This window comes from Ambystoma mexicanum, chromosome 10, assembly GCF_040938575.1.
Source record: "Ambystoma mexicanum isolate Mex_15411 chromosome 10, UKY_AmexF1_1, whole genome shotgun sequence".
NCBI classification, from domain to species: domain Eukaryota; kingdom Metazoa; phylum Chordata; class Amphibia; order Caudata; family Ambystomatidae; genus Ambystoma; species Ambystoma mexicanum.
The window spans coordinates 1,130,796,081-1,130,815,315 of record NC_090932.1 but is presented as its reverse complement, the minus strand read 5'-3'; the positions used below and the strand labels follow the sequence as shown (position 1 = coordinate 1,130,815,315).

Below are 19,235 nucleotides of genomic sequence, written 5' to 3'. Positions count from 1 at the left end.
ACAGAGAACCTGAACACCTGAACCCAGGAAAGCTCTGTAGTCAACAGAAGAATCTTGAACACTCAGCACCACCAAGACAAGAGTGAGATGGCATCTCAGCAAGGAACTCTGCAAGAAGACGCCCTGGAAGAGGAAACCATTTCAGGTGAGTCCACCTCTGTCCTGGCGCAAGAGTATGAGGCATCCTACATTACGTTCAGCCTGAAAGAGGCCCGATTCTGGAATCAACAACATCGAAACAAGATTGTCGCAACGTGTGCCTGAGAAGAAGTTGTCCAGCAGGCTTTGGGGCTATGATATAAACTGTTTGATAAAGAACATTGAGTATTCCATCAAGAAAGGGAGGCATGTGGTGATGAGCTGAATCTTCACAGGCTCCCTGTGTCGTAGAGTGGCACGGTAGCGCTGGAGCGTGCCAGGTGGTACCACAATGCTTGTGTGAGACTTGACAAACAGAGTATCATTCAGAGCGCAGAGCCTGAAGATGCTCTCCACACTCTCTCAGAGGACTCCCATTTCAGACTGCTGCTGTGAAGCCGACCAATCGCCAGTAATTATGTATGATAATTCCTGTTATTCATTGGCCACCTGGCTCCATATGCGTATTGCTTGTTATGCATGCTGACTCCACAAGCCACATTTTGCGTAATGGTCAGTTGACTTCCAGTAAGAGCAATGTCTCAGTCTCAGTCGCCTGCTGGCCATTGGAGCTGCTTCAATTTCGTGTGTGCTTACTGTACTTTACTTGTGTACTTGCAGGCATTCTCTTGTATGTTTCTGTCTTTATTCGTGGTGATAATTGTTTACATCTGAACAGTCCGTAGCCTGCTAACTTGTCAACAATAGGGCGTGTACAGAAATAATAACGAAACAGAATCCCCTATCCTGCTTCACGCAACTCTCACATATTACACGATGATCTACCACTCCCCCGCCCCCACCACCTCCACCCCACCAAGAGTTCACTGAATGAGAAAATCAACACTCACAGGTCAGGGGGTTTCTTCGCCAACATGTCATTGCGTGTGACAGTGAATAGAAGAGGGGTACTGGACACCCTGGCTCAACCGCTGTCTGCAAAGACCCCTTTGAGCTGAATACACTCTGTCCCTTTCAAAGGTATTTGTATTACAGAACTATGAATGCAAAAAATGCAGCACGGTGATGTCATCATTAACCGCGTATTTGCGTCAGAATGTGTCAGCGAGACAGAGCTCTCTACCAGTGACGTATTGCGCTTGGCGTCACTAGCAGCGAGCTAGTGCATTATGGGATACCGTTCCTAAGGCGACTGTCCGATCTGTGATGTATTTAGAGGTGAGACAGCGCTTTCTTTTATGACACGTTCTCTGCGACGTTACTAGGGAAACATTGTGCTCCGTGATAACATAACGCTGTCTCCACTCTGCTGCCATGTGCTAAGGAGCACTTGTATAGTGGAGCCACTTGTGTGGCCTTGTAATGTTCTGTTCTCTGCTTTTCAGGGAGCATTGCACGGCAGAGGCTGGATGTGTCGATGAAAAGTGTGTGTTGGAGTGTGTCCTGTGTCAGGCATATTCGGTTTTGCGCTTGAAGGCCAGAGGTGTGATCATCCTTCGCTGGTGCTCGCTCTTGTTGCTGCATCTAAGGTGTGCTTGTGCAGTTGCAAAGGGTGCCAGCGGGTACAGGACAGGAGCGACCTAAGTCTGTCCTCCTGAGTAACCTGCGGGACCAGTGTCTGGCTGTTAAGCTTGTAGCAAAGGTATGCCCTTATGGCAGACATGATGGTTAGGGAGATTATGTATTATGGATACCAAGGAACTGGCCTAAGCCCTTGCAGACTTTCCCTAAAAGGTCCTGACACTAGCTGTAACCTAACTGGTGTCCATTAACCAAGGGGATTCCAGGGACAGCTGCTTCTTCTTTTGGTAGCGACGCAGAGCCATCAGACTCATCTATGTTGAGGGCAGTATGGCATGCTTATATGTTAGTGCATCACATCTCTGCCACCCACGAGTCAACATGGTCAATGCTGGACTGTAAAGTTCAGACCCTGGAGATAAATAGCCCCAATGGAAGAGAACTGGCCTCTCCTCTCTTACAGCCATGAACCAACCATTCAAAAGATATAAAAAAGGTAGTGTAGAGGAGGAGCAAAGTACCTCTACTTGGAAGTTCCACCCCTATTCTGCCTATATTTTGGCAACCGGAAATTGCGTCATGCACAAAGCCAATAATGGTGCCTATATCGCAAAAAGTCCTTGAAACAAGGTATCCATTGAGAAAACCCTATATGTATCCGCGAAGAAATGACAATCTTCTGAACGAAATTCCGGAAGATGTGTGAAAACGAATGAAAGAGAAGACTGGTGACGTCACGTGAAGTAGAGGTGACGGACCTAGAAGAGTTGCAAATAAATGAAGAATATAGATCGTATAGAAGCTGACGACAGAGTAGTGAAGTAAGCAACATTTCTGGAGCGAAATGAAGATTACACGTGTGGAGAAGCACTGAAGAAAATGCAAAACCATTTTACAATTGTACAGACACAGTAATGCAAGTAGACAAAGTAATCATAAGGCAGGCTACGTAGTGAATAGATAGCAGTGATGCGCCAATATATATATATATATATATATATATATATATATATATACATATATATATATATATATATATATATATATGAATGTATAGAATCTGGATGTTCCACAATGCACTTTAGCAAACTTGGACCCTGTGAATGGAAGTGTGGCGCAGCAGAGAGCGTTGCCATGTACTCAAGAAGATACAATAACGTGAGAAACAAGCTGAGTTCCTGGTTGCGGTGGAACGAAAGTCACTAAGGGTGCCAAGATTTCTTCATTTAACAAGTATTATTTAATAGAATTAAATACAACAAAAAGCTCAAAACCGTGGTCTCCAGTCACATGATCAGATGAAAATAGACCTTGGGGGAGCTACACTGAGACCAGAAGATAAGGCCATGCCACAATCCCTTTTATTCTCAGGCATAGTGAGCCTCTGCAAGGCCAAGTTCAAAGGAGATAATTGAATGGCAGACCGCAGGAGTGATGATGGATTTTGGGCTTATTGGGTGGGGAGGCATGATCAGGCCAAACCCCTGGCACGTGGGGTAGCAGCTTGCGTGCTGCTAGCAAGTGGAATATTCCAGAAGTGCCAACCAATTATAGAGGGCCACGTATTAAGGAGCCCTATAGTTTGAGAAGCCAATCATATGTAGTGTATTAGACTGACACAGAAGATGACTTGCACTTGGGATGGGCTTAATCGTCCACCTGATCTTAGAGACACAATCATGTGCCTGTATCCCATAGAAAGTATATGTAGATGTTCCCCTTTGACTAACCACAATTTCCCGTAGGTTTTCTTATTTGCCATGTAGTGTGACACCACGCATGACAAATATTTAGAATAAAGGAACGGTTTTTCATGAAATATTGTGAGATAAGTGTGTGCGGCACCGTTGATGTCCGTTGTACTCCCTGTTTTAAAAACAGCTCTGACTTTTGCCAAACTTCCTGAATCGGTCTGATTATTGATGTATGAGTAAGATCTGCCTCCCCATCCATCTCAGATACTGTTACCTCGTCTTACCCGGGTTCACTAGGATATAAGCTTCTTGGGCTTCTAGATAATGGCAAAACATTATTTCACAATTGATGCCAGTTTTGGAATGAGATGCCTACTAATGAAGGTCACAGGATGCTTTTTAGCATTTCATTTAAATGGGCCTGGACTGCTCCTGTGCCCCCAGCATGGACAATTAGTTCCTGCCCAATGTCTACTGCCCTTACAATGGCTGCCTAAAGGTGCTCATATTTTCAGGTTTTTAGAAACTTCTTGAAAGCTGCCATTGCAAATGAGAATCATTGGCTACTTTCTTGAACTCAATGCAGTCAGGAGGTAATATGATTAAAGTTTGAGCTTAGTCTGCCTGAGGTCCTGCAGCATCATTTGAAGTTGACACATGTGGCCATCCAAATCGGTACAGGAAACAGCCGTGTCTTAGACAACACAAAATTTGGTCACACCCTGTAGGAATTCAATTACCAATAGCATAATTTAATCCAAAGGGCATTACCTTGAACTAGTAATTGTCTTCTGTGGTCGCGAATGATGGCCTGTATATGTCACTAAGAGTTAGAGGATCGCGCTCTTAAACACTTGTGTATGAGCGCGATATAAATAAATTATCATTTCATTTCATTTTATTGTGCCAGTAGCAACTTTTCAGAGCAAAGGTAGTCACAAATTGAGCAGTTCTTTACTGATTAATGAGCCTGTCGGCTTGCACTATTACAGAAACACTTATATTTGTGACAGTCCCCTGTACCCCATAATAAAAATGAGGCTTAGTGGCCTCTTATTTTGGACAATCATGACCGGGATAGACTGTGGGCTTTTAGAGGCCCAATTACAGCTGACTTGTCAGTAATTGAGTTTTACGAGCAATCAGGAAATTACTTGATCGTGCTGCCATTTTGTTGTTGGCAAAATCTGTGATTTTCGTTTTTTTTAATGCGGTTGCAGTATTTTCCTGGCCTGCTGGCAGAAGTGTCTATATCGTGAGTACCGCAGTTGCTCAAACCAGGAGACAGGCAGAATGGCAGCAAGACCTGACTGAGTAAAGACAGTTTGTCCTTACCTTCAGTGCAGTGTCACAGAGAAGTCCTTTGGATTTCTCATAAGGTTTAAATACCTTCTCGTGGGTAAACGACTGTTCCCAAGAGTAGTAAAGTGAAATTGACTTTACTTACCTTTTTCCTATGTAGGTCCAGCACACCCCATCTTATGTGGACTGCTGCGGGGTTACTTTGCAGCCTCTTTTCCTACTCTCTCGTGTAAAATGTTTTGTTGCCCTCACTACATTTACTGGCTGGTGGCAGTGGTTTAAGTTTCCTACCATTGTGCATTTTTACCACAGGCTGAATCTTCAGCTGCAGTATTGCACCCATGGGTGCCCATTTTGTAAAAATGGCCCTGGTCTTCTTTTTTCACCATGTCTTGCTTGTGAGGTCTTTCTTGCATTTTACTCTGCTCCTCAAACCAGGTTTGCCCCGTTTGTTCATTTTGTCTTTGGTGGTGCTTCAATGCTGAGGCCCGCCTCTGGCTCCAGTATGTCTGGCAGAGCAGGAAGAGAGGGAAGTGCCCGAAACTCCCTGTCCTTAGTCTCCTTGGTTACCTGAATCCGCCCAGTGCTGATTGGCTGGCTGACTGTCCTTGGAGGACAACCACCCTGCTGTGTGAGTGACAGCTAGGCTGCGGATGAATGGGAGAAACCTGCATAAAAGGCGAAGTCTCTTGGAGAGAAGGCAGAGTTGACCACTGGAAGAAACATCCGATGAAAGAACTTGGAAGAGAAGCTTGCTGTGCCCTCCTGGACCATTGAACTGCCCGGTGAAGCCCTGCTGCTGTACTGAAGCTCCAAGTTCCTAGAGAAGCCCGGAACGGATGACTTCTTCCCTTGGGTTGGTGGGACCAACTGACCCCAAGACAAACTTTGCTAGAACCCCTTTCCCTGCTGGCTGTACTTCCTTGCTGCTGCTGCAGGTCAGGAACACCAGAAACAAGTGCATCATCTTTAAGGCAGACCCGAGCTGCAGGAAGATCTTGAGGACCCTCCTGAAGCAGGATGGCCCAAGCCTGAGCCACCTCAACAGAGTGCTGGACCCCAGAAGCAAGGGGAGCCCATAAGGTGTCCAAGAGCCACGGTGGTGCTATTTGCTGGTAACTGGAACCGCAAAGTGCCGCTGATTTGGAAAGAGCCCATTGTCGCTGCTGACCTTTGAACTGCAGTGTAGGAGTCCTCTAGACATCCTCCCTCTTGTCTCCACGACTGAGGCCCAGGAACCCAGGAACTGCAGGACAGAATCCAGCTGAATCCTGTTCTTCCAACTTAAGGTACTGTCTTGACTGAAGGGGTACTTACCTATTTTGTCTGTAGCTTGCTTGCTCTCACTGGAGACTTGCAGTAGCTGCCTTTTGCAAAGTTGCTTGCAGCTTTGCCTTTCACAAGCCTAACAGCTTGTGGCCCAACAGTGATTCCTTTTTCTACAAACTCTCTTTGTACCATTGTGCAAGATTTTTGTGCTATCTGAAGAAGTGCCTCGGCTCCTTAGACTTTGTTCAATTGACTTTGGCTGTCCTGGCCCCCTGCAGACTCGTCTTACCCTCTGACTTTGGTTTTAACTGTCCTTCCTAGGTGGTACATAAGTTTAACTTATATTGCTGGGAAAGGTTTAACCTAGACTTCATCAGAAAGATTGCAAAGTATTCACATATTCTGAGAACCTGATATCCTTATTCCTCCCCTAACCTTTTTCCTTTTCCACAACCTCAGTATTGCATTTAATTATCAAAAGTGATATATCAATGTCCACAGTGTCCTCATAATTGAAGTCACCTCAGGGTGTAGGAAGTGTGTGTGTGACATCCCAAAATGGTATCGACTTGCTTATCTAAAATCTGAGGAAGTGTTGTGAAGTGTATTTTTATTGTTACCTATTGCCCTTTCTAAAGAAGGCTTACTTGAAAACCAACCGTTAAATAAATAAATCAATATTTTACTAGAAAACCTTGAGTATAAGTGCTATTTGGATACTTGCAACTGTGAAACTCTATGTTGCACCTCTCCAGCTCACATTTACCCCTCTTGAGAGAAGTCTGGCTGCTCAGTCACTCTACCAACTTGTGTGTACAGACCTATACCAATAGGTGGGTTACCTAATAGCAAGAGGACAAGGCTGGTGTAGTCTCCCACAGGGTTACTACATACAATCTTGCCTAACATATAGCTAAAACAAAAAACAGGACTGGCAGAAGGAGACACTTGCAACATTGGCCTGCTGTGCATCTGGAACCCGAGGCCACAAGCGCCTCGGTGCTATTCTAGCAAGACTTGCACGGAAGAAAGACTGCACAGAGTGGCTTCAAAGGTATAGAGGTGTAGTGTCAGCAGTTCTGAAGGGTCGGTGGGGCTGGGGTAGAGTCAGCCAGCTAGCTGTCGTATGATTTCTCGAAGGAAACGCGGGGAACGAACTCTGCCCCAGCCTTGCCTGCTTGCCTGCTTAAGCCGTCATACCTCGGCCCACATGCGGCGCTGGGATGGAGCTGAACTGGGCCAGTGGGCACCTTTGCTAAACCGCTACTCGTTTCCGCCGCCCATTGTCGAATTGGGAGATGCACCAGAACACCCCCACCCGACTCATCTCCCCCAAAAGAGTCAACCCTCCATCTGTGCATCCCCCTGCCCCCCCTCCCCCCACAGCCTTCCAATTTAATTCCCTCCACGGCTGAACAACTTTAGAATGGAGAGGGGGCCTGGGCCGTGTTCCTGAAAGGAGCCAGCGGGTTTGGGATGAGCGCCCTGGGGATCCAGGGGTGAAAGGGGGGGACGCAGCGGGGGGACGCCGCCTGCTGCAAGGGGTGCACCGTTTCTCAAAGAGAACCATACAATGAGGAAGGGGGTGGGGGTGAGGGATGGGCCGTCGGGGGTGCCTCTAATACCAACCAGGGAAAAATAAATGGAGATTAGGGGGACGAACAAATTAGCTGTAATGGACTCGCCGCCATTACAGGAATAACTGCGGAATTGGATGTGCCCGGGAGTGGGGCTGGCAGCGCGCGCCGAGCCAAAGGCGGGGCCATAACAGCACCGGGAAGGGAGGGAGTGGGGCGGGAGAGGGTCGAGGTAGGTGGCGCGGGATCTGGGCCTAGGATGAAGGGTTCAGCACAGGGCAATGCAAGTGAGGTGGCACATAACAGAGGAGGGGGTGCACGGGGACCGTAGCAAGGTAGGCAAAGGCACTGGATAGGGGAGGTGGGCAGCCATACAAGATAGGATAGGGGGCGTAGGATGGGGAGGGTTTAAGGTGCGGGCAGGGAAAGTGCAAGACGGGGGGGGGAGTGCAAGAGAGGGCGCATAGGGCAGGAAGTGCACGGCAGAATGGGCGCTGCATAGGAGGCAGAGCAGGGGGGAGATAGGATGGGAGCGGTAAAATTAGGTGTACAGAATAGAGGGTCTTGGGGAAGGGGTGTGTAGAATGGAGAGGGTTGTGGGTAGAGAGCATGGGTCGGTCGAGTAGAATAGTAGGGACAGGAGAGGGGTATACAGAAAAGAGGGGGGGTGGAACAGAAGGAAAAGGGGTGGGGTAAAAACTGAGGGTTTGGAGCAGGGCCAGAATCGTGGGAAATAGAATAGGGGTACAGATGCCTAGCTACAGCCAGATAGAGGGGTGTAGAATAAAAGAGACAAGGTAGGGGCAAAGCCGCAGAGGAGGGGGGCACCCCATCATTGCCTACAAATAAATACCAGAGCCACTTTTACACGAGAAGCACACACTCAACAGGAAGGATTCCAACTACATTTCCACCATTGCCCACCTGATGCACCATCTATAGCCACCGTCTCTGCTCTTGCTAGCATTGCCTCTCTCTCTGCTGTATCACACATAGACTATACGTCTATCCACTGCATCACTCAGTTCTAGGCAATCTCTGCGCACACACATTGCCCATCTATCTGCTGTATCTTGCAATGTCAGTCTGTGTTCTATCTATCATTGCCCAGCTATACCGTGCATCATCCATAGCAAGGCTGTCTATGCTGTCTCTAGCATTGCTCATATTTCAGGCGTATCACCCATAGATAGGGAGTTTCTGCTTCCTCAGGCATTGCCTGTCTATAAAGTATCCTCTATGGAAGGCCGTCTATGGTATATCTAGAATTGCTCATATCACTGTTGTTTCTAGCTTTTGTATCACTGATCAGTAAACAGTCTCGACTCTCTCTAGCATTGCCATATTACTCAGTGAGTTCACCACAGCTAGGCAATTCCTGCTATTTCTAGCTGTGGTGCTTTATCCAATGTGTAATATGTACAGAAGTAGTCTAAAATAAGCTCCAGGTTATCCATCTACTCTGTGTCTCCTCTGTATCCAGGTGTTCCCCTTTAGCTCTGGCAGCACACATTCATGTAATTTGTCTAGCCTTGCCATGGCAGTCTCCACCGCCCTTTTCGCTGCCTGTATATCGGATGTGGTTTTTTGTGTGGCTGTCCAGTGTTCACCCACTATCTCTAGCATTGCCCTTCTACCCAAAATCTGCTTTATAACCTGGCAGCGTCTGCTGTCAAAAGCATCGTCCTTCCATTTAGTACCTCGCATGTATCCTGTCAATATGTGCTGTTGTTACCATTGGCAATCTCCCTGATGTGTTTGCTGTAGCTTGGAATTGTCCACCATGTCCAACATTGCCCTACAATGCAATATCTTGTTTGTTCCCCAGCAGTCTCTATTATTGTTACAATTGCCCGGCTACCTAATGTGTTTCCCACAGCCTGAGCATCTTCACTATCACTAGGGTTTCTCATCTAGTTAGAAGGGACTGGTCTAACCAGTCAGTCACCACTGTTTTTACAGTCAACTATTTATCTTCTGTATTCATACCACTGTGCTAAAATGTCTCTTTTATGCCATCTTTTGCAGGCCACGGGGGTCTGAACCAGCTGGGAGGGGCATTTGTCAACGGCCGTCCCCTGCCTGAGGTGGTACGGCAACGCATAGTCGACCTGGCACACCAAGGAGTACGGCCCTGTGACATCTCTCGTCAGCTGCGGGTCAGCCACGGTTGCGTCAGCAAAATCCTGGGCAGGTAAGAGTTACTAAGACCCTACAAAATCGTACTAAAATTACTAGAAGCCTGCTGAACACTTTTAAGAGACCTCTAATAAAATACTTCTGAAATTGTAAGGACCTACTAAGAGACCACTAAAGCACAACTAGGAGACTTCATAGTATCAGTGAAGAGAGTTCTAGGGCTCTTGTAGATGGCTCATACGACTTAGTAAGATTACTCACACGCTATTAGAGGACTGCTAAGGGTCCATTGAGAGACTAGTTGGGCAATACTAGAAGACTCCAGATGACACATTAAGGAAATTCTGTCTCCCCGGCAACCACAAGCCTGGAATGTGTGCTCTGCAACAATGTTATAATAATAATTTGACATTTATATAGCGCTACAAACCCTCGGTTATCTGAGCGCTGCTTATTATTACCCACGGTGTGTGGTGATCATTTATCGACCTCAGAAGGATGAAAGGCTGAGTTTGGCCCCGCCGGGATTCGAACCTGCGTTAGCAGGCTCTGCACAGATGTCAAAGCAAGCGCTCTACTCGCTGTGCCACTTGACCAGCACTTGAAACTGCAACACGGTTGCATTAAAAGGGTTTGTAACTTGCAATGCGGGATTTGTGATGTTTATGTTGAAAAGTCCTTAGAGACCTGAATTGTAATGCATGAATATAACTCGGGTTGTCATATATGCCAGACAGCTAAATTGAAGGGTCAAAACCCGAATTGTGGAAAACAAGAGTGCAATCAGGAATGCGCATATGAAGTCTCCTGTAGCATAGCCTTTTATTGAACATATTTAGGGGGGTAAAGGTAAGTTTTGGTCCCAGAAATGATTCCACAACACCATTGCTTTGGGGGAGGAAGTGATTCAATGCAGAAAGAGGTGCATTTTGGATCTGTAAGCTTAGTACTCTAGCACTAGAAGGCATGAATAAATAATTTGTGTTTACCTGACTGAATATTTGGCAGACACTAATATATACCTTTCTGTTGAGGCATGTAGAGTTACCAAATGTATGTGCATACCTGCATATGTATGGTAAACGGTGCAAAGTAATGCTAAGAAAATTGGATAAGTCCAAGTGTCCACCATTGCTAATGACTGCTGTGCACATGATCAGGACATAACACAAGTGGAGCAAGTATTAGTTTTTACTGCATATGTTTGGTAACACACTGTCACAGCCCCAGAACATGTGGACTTACCACATGCCCACGGTAACTGCCCATGTTACCTCCGTGGACACCAGATGCAGTATTGGTTGCACACCTGTGATGTTTTGCCAGATGTTTCCAACACCCTGGTCCCTGTCTTGCCCATTGTGGGTCCTGTACTGAGTATGATACTCTTTTCTCTATTGGAGTAGGTACTACGAGACTGGAAGTATCCGGCCAGGCGTGATTGGTGGTTCCAAGCCTAAGGTGGCAACACCCAAAGTTGTAGAGAAGATCGGGGACTACAAGCGGCAGAACCCTACAATGTTTGCCTGGGAGATCCGAGACCGGCTGCTGGCAGAGGGCGTCTGTGACAACGACACTGTGCCGAGTGTCAGCTCAATCAACAGGTAAGTGGCAGCAGTACAACTTCCATGGCAAATGTATACAGTTCCAGGTACCAAAGACAGAGCCCAACCCTTGCAGCATGCGCAAACACGGGCCACGCAGAGATCTAACTAATAGTTCATGTGCAAACACCTTGACAATCTGCTCTGCTAGTGCAAAAAACAGAGCAACCACTAACAGCATGTTCAAACCCAAATAAACCTATTGGCGCATGCTCCAACCCAGTTGACAACATCCTGGCACGTACAAACATAGAAATCAACCACTGGCCTCATCTACACACACATAACAACCTCGCATGGCACATGAAAACATGGATCGGTCTTTCACAGCTTGTACAGAAACAACCTAACCAATTGCAGTACCTGCAAACACAGGTCAACCCCAACGACCAATCCCTCACAGCACACGCAACCATAGACCAACCCGTCACCCATGAAAGAACGCGGGTCTCCTTATGAGTGTTCAAGCAAACCCTCATCAGCCTGTTAGCTCATGCAAAAAGACAGCTCACTTCCTCAGCTCATGCAAAAACACAGCTCACTTACTCACAACACATGCGCACATGCAAAGATAAGCTAACCCCTCATCTCATGCAAAAACACAGCTCACTTCCTCATCTCATGCAAAAACACAGCTCACTTACTCACAACACATGCGCACATACCCCAGCCTCATACTGTGCACGAAACGATAAATTAACCGCTCACCTCATGCAAACACACAGATCTATTCCCCACAACACATTCGAAAGTACATATCAACCACTCACAAGACCCGCAAGGAGGGAGACACCCCCCCCCCCAAGAACACAACCATGAAAGCATGCAGCAACGTTCTTCATACTTTATGATGAAAGGTTCTTTCCTCCTCTGTTTTCACCCTCAGGATTATTCGCACCAAGGTTCAGCAGCCCTTTAACCTGCCCATGGATACCTGTGTGGGCCCCAAGGGCCTCAGCCCTGGGCACAACCTTAGTAAGTAGCCCTTCTCTTGAGTTGCTTTTGTGTCTAAGCACTGTAAGGACTTGTGTTTCAGGGCCGGGGAACACTTAATTGGTGACAGTGTGTTTCTGATGAAGTGTGCCTGGCAACAATATGTTTACTCAAGGGGGGCTTGGCATATAGAAAAGTTTGAATACCACTGTGTTAGTGGGATGAGTAATTGTGATGGGTGTAACCAAAATGTCAGGAAACAATATTTATATGAGGGGTGGTCTAAGAAACAAAGGTAGATTTAGAACCTTTATTAAAAAAAAAGGTGTGGGCAATGCATTGTCACAAAGTAATTGGGAAACGTCACCATAGATGGTGAGTACAGTTCCAGAAAAGTGTTTTTGCTACTTTTTACCCGAGCCTTTACAACCATCCAGGATTGAGAACCAATAAAAGAGAATTCATCTCAGTTCAGGGCAGAATCACAAACACACAAGGGATACATCTCCCTGGCAGTTCCTCCCACCCCGTTCCCCAATGTGGGTCTCCCTAAATGACTCATAAAACTCTGACATGAATTTTTAAGTCTTGTGTCAGTCTCGGATCCGAATGTTTTTTCCATATCAAAAAATCTTTTTCAAGTTTTTATTTTCCTGACCCCAGTGAGTGATCACCAACCAGTGTGGCGCAATCTGCCAGGTAAGAGTCTCCAGTGATAGCGATGGATTGTCCATCCACCCGAAGGGTCAGGTTGTTAGTGCCCCTCTCTGAGATTCTACCCAGCGTCTTCTTACAAAGGGCCTGCATTAAGTCAACTTATCAAGTTCACTGCTCTCTGTCAATCCCCCACACATTGGCTTTTGGTTCAGCAATATTTCCAGGTCTCTCCCTGCAGTCACTCTCAGGTTTTGGCAACAGGTTTTCATGCCAACTGCAATACAGCCTGGTGGCTGTCCTCTCCGTTAAGCCAATTATGGGTGGCATGGTGGATGTAGCTCCAGCACTCTCACTGCGAGTCGTTGCTTCCTCCAGAGGAGAGGTGGGCAGGAAGGTTCTATAGGTGCCTACCCCGTCTGTGGTTCTCCCCCTTGTCTCAGGGACCTGGACATAGAGCTGGACCACCCAATCGGACTCTCCTCCCTGCCGGTGTGATGCTCACTCAATCCTTTCAGGCCTGTCACTGTGTCTAGCATCTCGCCGGCCCTATACTATCTTCACAACTATCCTCTTTGGTGTTCTGCCAGCTACACTGTCCTCCTCCCCTATTCCCAGACAACTGGCAGGCTTCTTTTGCCTCTTGCCCTCTCGGGCACTGTCCCTATGCCTCCAAGAGAGATCTAGGCTGGCCACTTGCCCACGTCTCCAAAAACGTCACCTTTCATCTTCCCTGCTCACCCCACCTCTCCTCTATCCTTTGCTCTTATGACTTCTCACACTTCACCACAACCGCCTGAGAAGCTCCAACCCCTCCTGCCGCTCCTTCTCATCAGCTTGCACCTTCACCTACTCCAACCTCTCCTGCTCCGCCACCTCCTACTGCACCATCAACACCTCCAACTCCTCCTGCTTCAACACGCCCTTCTCCTGCTCTTCACATCGCTCCTCCTCTGTGCTCCTTGTTTCCCTGCTGCTCCAGTCTCCCACGCTACTACTACTCTGCTTATTCGCTCTTTTAAACATCCTTGTTTCAGCCCCATTGGCCAAGTCTTCCCCGACACGCTGCACCAGAGCCTCCTCATTGTTTGCCTTCAGTGATTGCTTGGGGCAAGTGGGTATTGTGGATCCAGGTTCGTTGGGCTTATTTTCCAAGACTTACCAGGAACCACAGGCCAAGCCATATGGACCGCCATATTTGTTTTAGAGACTTTGAGCATTTGGGGAAAAGAGCACATGCTGGGTCCTGGAAGCAGAGCCAGCAGGATCTCGTGCTTTTCCACATCTGTCCTGTCTGTCAGACTATATGCCGCAAGCATGTTCCTAGGTGACCCTGAAACGATGAATTTCATATTGTTGGAACCGTGGTTGTAATACCGTTGGACCATGCTTAAATGGCTGACAGGGCTAAAGATACATGTTCTATGACAAACTCCTAAAAGGACAGCACTCTCAATGTGATGATACCCTACAACCTCCCCTCACCCCCAACTCCCAGTGCTGTGGGGGGGACCGAGGATCCTTCCCATATTTCTCCTGGTTCCGATACCATGTGGCCCGGCCACCTGAGTGGTCCCCACTTACACCCTAAGGGTCAGGTTGGGTATATTGCCACAGTATTTAGAAGAGGCATGGCTTCCAGTGCCCCAGACAGTGCCACACTGCGACTGGCCAATGGTTGGAACTATTACACCAGTGTCTTCCTTGACAGCATACACTTCTAAAGGAACAATCCTCAGTCCCACCTACTCAAATACCCATCTCTGAGTGTGAGTTTATATCTGTGACTGTCGTGATTGCGACTCAATTCTGCCTTTATACCCCAGAAGGAGAGGGTGTGTGGGGGCAGAGAAGGGTATAAAACAGAGATTTCACTGGGTAACACCTTGCTTCACGGTTTAATTAAAGCTTTTTCTGTTTCCCCAAAGTCCCCAGTTCAGCCGTCACCCCTCCAGAGTCCCCACAGTCTGACTCTTTGGGATCAACCTACTCCATCAATGGGCTCCTCGGCATCGTCCCAGCATCCGGCGATGGCAAACGCAAGATGGACGACAGTGAGTCTGGGGGCTTGGGGTCAATTCATGAGGGAAGGATGAATGTGGGGCGTGGGGGATATTTCATTTAGTGTTTTTGTATCTAGTATTCTCAGGGGTGGACAGCCTTGTTTGAGTATTTTGGACAATATAACATAACATAACATTTCACAGAGAGATTCTGCCTGTAAAAGGTGGGTAACTTTGGAGAAGTCAAATGTTAAGTAAAGCTTCAGGTCTGACTGACCCATCTCCAGGCTTACAGGCCTTGCGGTTGCACTTACCTGCCCCAGTGTCTCCCAATTTCTGTCAAGGACTGAACGGACAAGAGAATGCACCATCAATAAAACACTCATCTACTTCCATTTAACCCTTGAAAAATAGCCAGTCACCATATCTTCGGCCTTCATAGTTCCGGTTCCTGTTTAAAGTGGAGCCCAACGTCGTAGCTATCAAATTGTTCAGTGCCTTAAATGGCGCCCCAAGGTTTTGCAGCTCCTTGCCCACTCACCACTTACCTCTTCTTCTAAAATCCCCATTCCTTATCGTGCCTCGTAGGTAAAAGCCCACTCCAATCCCACAAGACCACTGGTGGCCCATCAGAGCTTACCTCTATGGCTGCCTGCACTATCGTGCTTGCCATGGTAACCTCGAAGACCTGAATTCTTGAACACAATCTCTCCCCATTCTCCACTTTACGTCCAGTTATTCCCACCTGCCTCGGCCCCCACTGTTTGTTGAGACTAGGTATCACTCACTGCAGGGCCTCTTCCTCGCCCCATGCACAGCCATGCAAATCCCATGTTTTGCGTTCCCCTCACCCCTTGAAAATGCAGATGATGCCACGACTGCCAAGCTCCCCTCTTCCCGCTTCCTATTACTCTAACAGTTTCTTAGTAACGCAAAGTTACCCCCAAATTGCTATATGTTATACTTCTGTGATGTAATCTCCAAAGCTAATTGCTCTCCCTACTTTCTGCACAGCACATTGTCAACTCATTATGTAATTGAACTGAGTATAAAAAAACACTAACATAAATAGGTGTTCTGTTGATTCTTATATTTACAGACATGATCTATCATTAATACCTGAAAAGTCATCCGACGCCCTTTGGGGCTTTGTTCACACTATATAAAACTGCATAATATAAATAAATAAATAAATAAATAAATAAAAACACGTCTCCAAGCCCTACTTCGGAGCCTTCATACTATTTGAATAATGTTGGTAATGTTCTAAGGACATCAAATTGGTATCCCAGGGTGAGACACTAGGAGTGAGGTTGGTAAAATAACATCTACAAGGAGACTGAAGCACTCCCCCTTACCTGACAATCATCAACAGCTCCCTAGCTCAAGGCACCTTCCCCTCCACCCTCAAGACCGGACAAATCCTCCCGCTTCTTAAGAAACCAACACTGGACCCTGACGTACTCAACAACTACTGCCCCCCTACCCACCTACCCTTTCTAGGTAAGATCCTTGAGAAACAAGTAGCCACACAACTCCTCCAACACATCAAACCCAATAACCTCGTCCAGTCCTCACAATCTGGTTTCAGACACAGATGCAGCACAGAAATGGCTACCATCAAAGTGATTGACGATGCCCTTAAAAATCCTCGATGATGGCCATCCTTGACTCCTAGTTCTCCTTGACCTCTCAGCAGCATTTGAAACAGTAGACCACCAGACACTCACCGACAATGTACATTGCTGCATGGGGATCAGCAAGATCATCCTCAGCTGGTGCAAATCATACCTTAGGAAACCGCCAACAGTTTATACAAATGGATTCTTCCAAATCACCAACTGTACCCATCACCTGTGGAGTCCCACAAGGATCTATCCTGTCCCCTGTGATCTTCAATCTTTTCATTGAACCATTCAGAACCCTTATCCCTCCACAAAACGTCCCATGTCCACCAATATGCAGATGGCACACAGATCTACCTCAAGATATACTCCATCGAAGACATCCACAGTCTCAAGACCTGCCTCACATCGATCCACTCCTGGATATCTAATGCTTACCAGAAACTCAACCCATCCAGGATTGAATTCCTACTGCGGACCAACAACACAGAACACCCTGACATCCAGACCTGGCTCTCCGCTATGAACCTCAAGGGATTCACACCCAAGCGGGCCCCCTGTGCCAAGTCCCTTGGGTTCAACGTAGACAGACACGTCATGTTCAAAAAGCACATAGCAAGGAAAACACAAACGGCCTGGTTCTAACTTTCTCTCCTGCGGAAAATAAAGCCCTTCATCCCAGAAAACAACTTCAGATCTGCTGTCTAAGCCTTGGTCCTTTCCCACCTGGATGGTGGCAATGCCCTTTTGGAAGGCCTTCCCCCAACTACCCTGGCACCCCTGACATGTGCCATGTATGCTGCAGCAAGAATCATTAATGGACTCCGCAAATTTGACCACATCACCTGACCCTCATCGAACTGCACTGGCTCCCACTTCAAGCCTGTATCATCTTCAAATCCTGTTGCATCATCAACAAGGCTATCATCATGAAGGTCCCAAGCTACCTCACTGAGAAACTCAGCATCTCCAGGGACCTGCAGTCCAGTTTCCAGTTAGGAAATGGCAGAATTGAATGACGACAGTGCAGGAAGGAAAGAACCAGAAGTCAGGCGTTCTCTGTCTACGCACCAAGACTCTGGAACCGCCTCCCCGTCAACATCAGACTTGCCCCATCATTTCCACAGATTAGGAAAGGGCTCAAGACCTTTGCTCTTCAATGAATGTCTCGTCCTTAACGCCTAAATCCACATATCCTGCATCCAAACCCTACCTGAGACTCATTGTGCTGCTCCCCACTGTCTTTCCCCCATGCTGCCAATTGCCCACCCTCCCCAGTTAGCTCCTTGCTCCTTTTTTTCTCTGCTTTGTGTTCTTCCGCTATGATTGTAAAATGTTCTGTTGCTTCTCGAAGATAGGTCAGTGCACAATAAATACCCTAATAATAATAAAAATAATAATAATAATAATAACGTAAGGGAAATACACTCTGGAAGATGGTAGACTGGCACATACGTTCCTTTGGCACAGGGGGGAGAGGGCCGCTGCACAACATCACAATAGATATGAGATTGGTTCAATATCAGGAAGGGGGCCAGCATTGGGCATGCAAGTATAGGACAGAGAGAACTTTGTGCTAGGGGCAAGCTGGAAGACCGAATGCCTGGAAAAGCTGACCACATCTTCTGGGAGACAGACACCACCCACTTGGGCAGCAAGTCTGCATGTCCAGGAAAAAAGGTCCTGTCTTTCCTGGGAACATGTGTCTACCATACTGGGAAAGTTCCTTCTGTGGAGAGGCCTCTGTCCTCCTGGGAAGAGGTCCCTGATCCCCTTCAGAAGCAAGTATTACCCACCAGGGAAGTTTGGATCTCCCCTCCTTGTATGAGGGTCCAGCCTGTCCTGGGAGCCAAACCACTCCATTTATGGGATGGAGGGCCCACCAGTTTAGGGAAGCGTGCCCTACACATCATGTGAAGCAGGCCATATTTAACCTGGGAATTAGCCTCCACTCTTTATGTAGAGAATGCTCTGTTCATCCCAAGGAAAAAACCCTAATCCTTTGGGGAAACAAATCCCATCCTTCTTGGTAAGTAGATATCAGCATCCCTTTTTAGAAGGCCCAAGCCCGCCTGGAAATGATCCCTCACCCCGTCTGGAAAGCAAGTTCTGACTGTCCTGGTAAGCAGACACTGTCCTGGTAAGCAGACATCAAGACCACTTGCCCTCCACTGCTCAAGGTTTTCACATCCTTCCTGGGAGCAAAGACCGCCCTCTCCTTTGAATGAGATGCCATCTGTCCTGGAATCCAGGCCCGCCCACTTTAGGGAAGTAAAACCTCCGTTCCCGAATGCAGCCCCCACCTGTTCTCTGACACAAGTTCCACCCATCCATCGTCCTTTAACATGAACCTTAATTTGCTTCATATTCTAAGAACTTAACAGAATCTTTTGATCTTGTCTTCAGGTGACCAGGACAGCTGCCGACTCAGCCTCGACTCACAGGGAAGCAGTGGTGTCCCTCGGAAACACCTGCGTACGGACTCCTTCAACCAGCACCATCTGGATGCCATGGAGTGTCCCTTTGAGAGACAGCACTATCCCGAATCCTATGTTTCTCCCAGCCACGGAAAAGGAGAGCAAGTAAGTCAGGGGCACAGTACAGTGTGGTGGGCTCTAGAATTGGCTAGCCCTCATCACTGGGCACAGTCTGATGATGCTGGCTCTGCACTTTCACAATAGACATGGCTGCCATATGCATGAAGCTTGGGCTTGTTCCGGGGTCAGCAATGTGCAGCTTGCCAGATATTTTGGCCCAAGCTTTTCAATAGGAAGCTCAACTTTCAAAGCAGATGTCTGAGCCATTCAAGGGGAGA

The 19,235-nt window shown here is 47.4% G+C and overlaps 1 protein-coding gene across 6 annotated transcripts in view; it reads left to right on the top strand.

Moving 5' to 3' along the window:
- PAX8 (paired box 8) overlaps positions 1-19,235 on the top strand; it is a 104,575-nt gene that overhangs the window by 46,031 nt on the left and 39,309 nt on the right. For 4 of the 6 annotated variants that reach the window (XM_069619025.1, XM_069619024.1, XM_069619027.1 and 1 more), the window contains 5 exons: positions 9,491-9,656; positions 11,005-11,205; positions 12,092-12,180; positions 14,721-14,846; positions 18,827-19,002. In XM_069619025.1, the coding sequence (XP_069475126.1) occupies positions 9,491-9,656; positions 11,005-11,205; positions 12,092-12,180; positions 14,721-14,846; positions 18,827-19,002 (758 nt within the window). The remainder of the gene's footprint in view (positions 1-9,490; positions 9,657-11,004; positions 11,206-12,091; positions 12,181-14,720; positions 14,847-18,826; positions 19,003-19,235) is intronic. The other 2 variants (XM_069619028.1, XM_069619023.1) reach the window with 1 other exon arrangement.